At 39.2% G+C, this 5,688-nt stretch overlaps 1 protein-coding gene across 1 annotated transcript in view; it reads left to right on the forward strand.

Moving 5' to 3' along the window:
• ryr2a (ryanodine receptor 2a (cardiac)) overlaps positions 1–5,688 on the forward strand; it is a 509,073-nt gene that overhangs the window by 152,559 nt on the left and 350,826 nt on the right. Inside the window, exons 27-28 of the mRNA XM_037973568.1 lie at positions 1,644–1,748; positions 1,970–2,144. Coding sequence (XP_037829496.1) covers positions 1,644–1,748; positions 1,970–2,144 — 280 coding nt within the window. The remainder of the gene's footprint in view (positions 1–1,643; positions 1,749–1,969; positions 2,145–5,688) is intronic.

The raw sequence follows: 5,688 nt of genomic DNA on the forward strand, positions 1-5,688 counted from the left end.
GACTGAAGGCATTTTGGGACTTTTGCTGAAAACGCCACCTAGTGGACGGTGCAGGAAAGGCGCGAGAGCGTAGACGGCGGTCGCCAGAGTTCCCGCGGTCGCAAGGCCGGAGCGGCGCTGAGCTGCGAGGGCCGCCAATGCTGCTTGCAGCTTTAATTATCATTGTTTTCTAAAATAAAAGTTGCATCATCACTTTATACCAATGTAATTGTTGAATTGAATGTTTCTGTTAATATAATATCCCATTGAAAATGTTTCACTTTAGCTTAAAATTCCAAATTGTTCTAGAGCATATTTCTGACAACTTCATCATTGAATTTAAGCCCAATCACTGTAAAACAATTTACTTGTATTAAGATATAATGGGGATGTGCCAACAGCTTCAATTTGGTCAAATACTGCCCCCTCTCATAGCACTTCAGCTTGGAAGTGCAGTAGACATTAATAGTCAGTTAATTCAGTCACAATGATCCAATGGTCCAATGATTGTTCCTTCCAGCATTTTATACAAATTAGCTTGCTCCAGTCTTATACTTTACAGCCTCTAATCGCACATGCCCCCAGCAGGATTATTATTAATATATATATAATACTAATGTTATTAATAATTAAAATATTTCTATGCCATTTTTTAAAACTTAAAGTATCAGCTGAAAGTTAAAAGTGTAAGCATTTGACTTTAAGAGAACACTCTTGAGATACTGTTTATCTTTACAATAATAATAATTACGATTATTTTAAAATAAAAACAAAAAAATTAATAAGTAAAATGTGTGGAATTATAATTATTATTATAGATTGCTTTTGTTTATTTGTAATATATTTATTTTTCCATATGGTTAAATCTTGTGGTCAGCAGTATTGGAGAGTTTCTCCTGTGTTTTTACTCATGATTTATGTCTGCAACATGTGACATATTTACCATGATTCCAAACACACATGCAGCAGGCCTCGGGCACAAAATAAAACAGGCAAGTCTCCAGCCGTTCTCTGGTAATGCATGGTGCAGAGGATAAGTTCTCACCAACACACCAGACAACCTAGGTTGACAACCAGTGTTTGAACAGTTTGGGAAAACAAAGTGTTTGTCAGCTCTACATTCACAAAAAATCAGTTTAAGTATTACTCCTGAAATGTGCAAAATGAGCCAGACATCTTGAAGTCAAAAACTTACAATTTTAATTGTCAGTTTTTCAAAACCTTTGCTGACGAAACTTTACTATTATTAGTAACAATGATAATAACATTATTAATAATATTAGTCTTTTGTTTTCATCCACCAATTTTTTAACTACTCCTGCATTCTTCATTGTATTGCAGCCATTTAAATTTCTAATTGATCATGGCGTTAAGGAGATGATGGCTATGATTCCTGGGTTTTGTGCAACTTTGTGCAAGGTTTCAAAAGCTTACAGGCCTAAATTTCAGCTGTTGAAATACTTCTGCTGAGGCATGTTCATAAGCAGCTTCAAGCTAAAGCAACATATATTTCATTCACACTCTTTTTTTTTTAGTTTATTTTGTATTTTTACATTAGAAAGTAATTACACCAATTACACTGTTTAAAACCTGTTTAGATTCAGTCTTGAATTTTACCCATGTACTGCATTTGTAACTCATCTCCTTAACTGTTCCACTTCCAGGTGTTAACAGCTGGAGAGATGAGGGTGGGCTGGGCAAGGCCCGGATGTCTGCCAGACCAGGAGCTGGGATCTGATGACCAGGGCTTTGTCTTTGATGGTTTCAAGGTGTCATATCAAAATAGTAATCACCTGCTGCTGAAGGCAAAAGGGTGGAAATGAAATTGTATGACTAGTTAAATGCCTATGAATAGGTACTATTTTACCAATATAGTAACAAGTAAAAAGAGAATAAACATTCAGTACCACAATGAGCAGAAACACAACCATCAGCATTTCATTAACAGCACTCATGATCCTTGCAAGCACCTATTTTGTTTATTTTTCAGGTTCAGCGCTGGCATCAAGGCAATGAGCATTTTGGGCGTGCCTGGCAGATGGGGGATGTAGTGGGTTGCATGGTGGATCTAAACGAGCACACTATGATGTTCACACTCAATGGAGAAGTGCTGCTGGACGACTCTGGATCTGAACTGGCTTTCAAAGACTTTGAAGTTGGAGAAGGTAACAATTGGTTCCTGAATTACATACACACTTAACCTGCATGTGATTTACATGTTACAAACATTTGGTCCGAGTGTTGACAGTGTTGTTGCCATTAGTTGGCAGCCTGTCAACTTATCCTGATAAAATAAATTTACTGGCATTTTAGACATGTCAACTCCTTAAAAATTGAATCATTTAGTGGTCTACTTGTGGATCGAATTCTGTTGAATGGTCTGATTTAGACCATTATACCATTCCTTCTGAGCTCTTAATTTCTTTTGTTAGTGAGTGTGGATAAACACACATAAATATGTATACTCATCTAAAACCAAACGAATGGCTTAGTTCTAGGTGGCAAAGTAAAGTGCACAATGCATATCAGTTAACTGGCCAGGGGTTCCAAATGTATTATTACTTTTAGTCAATGCTGTTTTGAACTTGTATAATTTTGAAGTTTTTATTTTTTCTTAATAAAAAGTCCATTGTTACGGTTGCTGTCAAAATAATACCTATCAGTATATCTACAAGCCTATAGTTTTGTTTAATATTGAAAACCCAACAAGTGTTAACATTTCCAACAGTGAATCTTAGTAAAATTGTAGTTTCACAGAGAGAAATACAACCCCAATTTCAGAAAAGTTGGGATGTTGTGTATAATGCATATAAAAAATGGAATGCAATGATTTGCAAATCTCATAAACCCATATTTTAATTACAGTGGAACATAGTAAACATATCATATATTAAAAGTAAGAAATTGTATTTTTTTTTAAAAAAAAAAAAGGGTAAAAAAATGAGTAATCTCAAAACATTTGGGGCAGGGCCAAGTTTGCTACTGTAAAGCATTCCCATTGTCATCTGACAACAGTACATGAATGCCTAAGAACTGAGGAGACCAGTTGTCTTTGAAGGGGAATGTTGTCCCATTTTTTTCTGATGTTGGATTCTGGCTGTTCAATATTCCTAGGTCTTTGCTGAGTGTTTGACATTAGTCGAAAACCTGTTCTGCATTGATGGTGCCTTTTCAGAGATGTAGCCTGTCCATGCAAAAGGCTTAAATGCACCCCTATGTGTTTGCCAATAAAAAGTTAAAAAAGACGTATGGAATGCTTATAATTGTACTTCATTATACCATATAAACATCTGACAAAAGGTTCAAATTAAACTGAGGTTGCAAACTTTGTGAAAACCAAAATTTGTGCCGTTCTCAAAAATTTTGGCCACAATTGTCTGGCTATTCTCTTTTTCTTTTTTAGGAGCCTCCCTTTGCATATTTTCTGAATTGCAAATTATTATGGATCTAGTCAGCTTGTCTCTCAATGCAATAGATCACAGGGTTTCCCCCAGTGTATTATTAGCCTGGCGGGCCGCCAGGCTAAGCTCCGCTTGTTTATTATAAATACGTCATTTTTTTGTACACGTTTTTTTCCACCTGCACCCCCAAAACCGCTGCCTTTATATACCTCACTGCGCGAGTGTTCACGCATCAACAGTGACGCAATCTCGCTGTCCCCGCCCCTGCGCAAAGGTCCCACGCGGTGTCACGTCATGCACCTCCTAGTAACTTGGCGCAGACCGCGCGTGCCGCGCTCCGTTCATAATGGAAGATTTCGCTACTCTAGTGGAGCTGGTTCGCATGTACCAGCGGAGCCCTGTGTGACTCTAATGAGCCCTTAGGCTGAGCCACTGTCAGCTACAGCTGGAGTTAGCATGTCGCTGGAGCCACAGCAATGAACATCAAACGAGCAGGTTTGACCAACAATGGTTAGTTGAGCTAGAATTCAGTGGGTGGCTTTACAAGACCGAATACGGTAAGCATGTTTTGTACTTAGTGAAAATATTATCCATGTTTACCAGTAAAATGATGCTATTAAATTCAGCATTACTTTGTTTTGTTGTTACATGTAGTGATCCAACATGCAGCCTGTGCCACAAAAAGCACAGTACAGTACAGCATTTCTCTGTTTTTCAGAGTTCTCTGTTGTTATTCGTTGGCCTTGATGTGAGATGCGTGTTAGTGCCTTGTTTGCACTTTTTCATTTATGTTAATTAAATTTATTTGTAAATGTGACTTAAATTAGGATTCAAATTAGGTGCAAACAATTTGTATTTATTTTATTTGTATTTTTGTTTAAAAAAGTATTTCAAAAGTGCCTTTTTGTAAAACTGTAGTTTTACAGTATATCACATAATAAACAGCCATATTTTCAACTTTCCTGTCAACTTTAATCTTTTTTTTTTTTAAATCACGATCAGGCGGCAATCGGATGGCGAACGGCCGGCGAACAGCCACCTACCACCGGGCTTAGCCTCTTTTATGGGGTAAACCCTGTATCAAATTATCTAAATAATAAAGACTGAGCAAAGGAGAGCCTTTTTGTCCCGATGGGACATATCCAGCTGGATACACGATGGATTCCTGGAGCGATTGGAAGATTGTGTGTTTATCTGTACTGTCGGTCAAGGACATTGAAAATGTGTACATAATTGGATTTTTGATAACAGGATTTCTGCTGTTTGGGCTTGGCGGTTACCTGGCGTATTGTGGAATTCGGAAGACATTGGCAACTGTTCGGTATAAGGCTGCCTACCTTGTTTGAAGGGATGTGCCAAGCGGTGAACACTCAGATGCTATGTGAACAGAGGCGCATGCTTGGCATCCTATGGGCCTTGGAACTTGCTGGCGGGATGGAATCAACCTTGGAGAAGTTATTAGTTCAGCTTGGCGAGAATGACTACATTATTTTGGCTGATTAAAATTGCCATTGGGATGTACCAGTGAGGACTCTAAGGCAGACAGGAAAATTAATGGCGTCCACCTGACCTAAACAATTCTGATATCTGAATGTGGCTCCACTGAGTAGGCCTTGGAAGGCTGGTCATCTCAAAATTATGTAAACTTGATTCTCTGCTCCCATCATTTACCCTCTCCCCATGACACCTGTGGATCTGTGCCGGCGCTCTCCAAAGGCTGGCTCATAAGTTTAAAAAACAGCAACAACACAGGGCCAAAGTTGTCCATAGCTCTTCCATTGTTTCCACAAATGGCGGCAAGTTTCGGTAGCACACCCCCACCCCCAACAGAGGCGTTCCTTTGCTAATGACCAAACTGGCGGGTGGAAACACGATGCATTTTTTTTAAGAGCCGAGCCAAGCCGGGCTGAGTAGAGCGGGCCTTCTGTAGTAGAGCCAGTGGAAAAGGGGCATATGTTACCTATTAAGTATGTGGCTTAAATGTTGCTCCTTCCCTCTCTCCTCCAAGATTTCATCAGCATAGTTGAATTAGCTAAACCTATAACTGAATCAGCATTAGCAGAGTTGAGTTGGCTGAAATTTTAGTTGAATTAGCATACAACCTGGAGAGACTCACAACAAAGAGAAGCTGCAATTAAATGGTTTTATTTGACATGAATTACATAAGATATTTGGCGCTCGGACCTCGGCGGAAGACGCGAGTGTCGACAATAGCAATGCGCTTCGAGGAGAAGCTCAGGTTGAGCATTAGAGGCGTCTTCCCCGGGCCGGACACTGGTGGTGGAGGTCGAAGAGGGGAAGGAAGCTT

This window comes from Kryptolebias marmoratus, linkage group LG2 (assembly GCF_001649575.2).
Source record: "Kryptolebias marmoratus isolate JLee-2015 linkage group LG2, ASM164957v2, whole genome shotgun sequence".
Classification (NCBI taxonomy): Eukaryota; Metazoa; Chordata; class Actinopteri; order Cyprinodontiformes; family Rivulidae; genus Kryptolebias; species Kryptolebias marmoratus.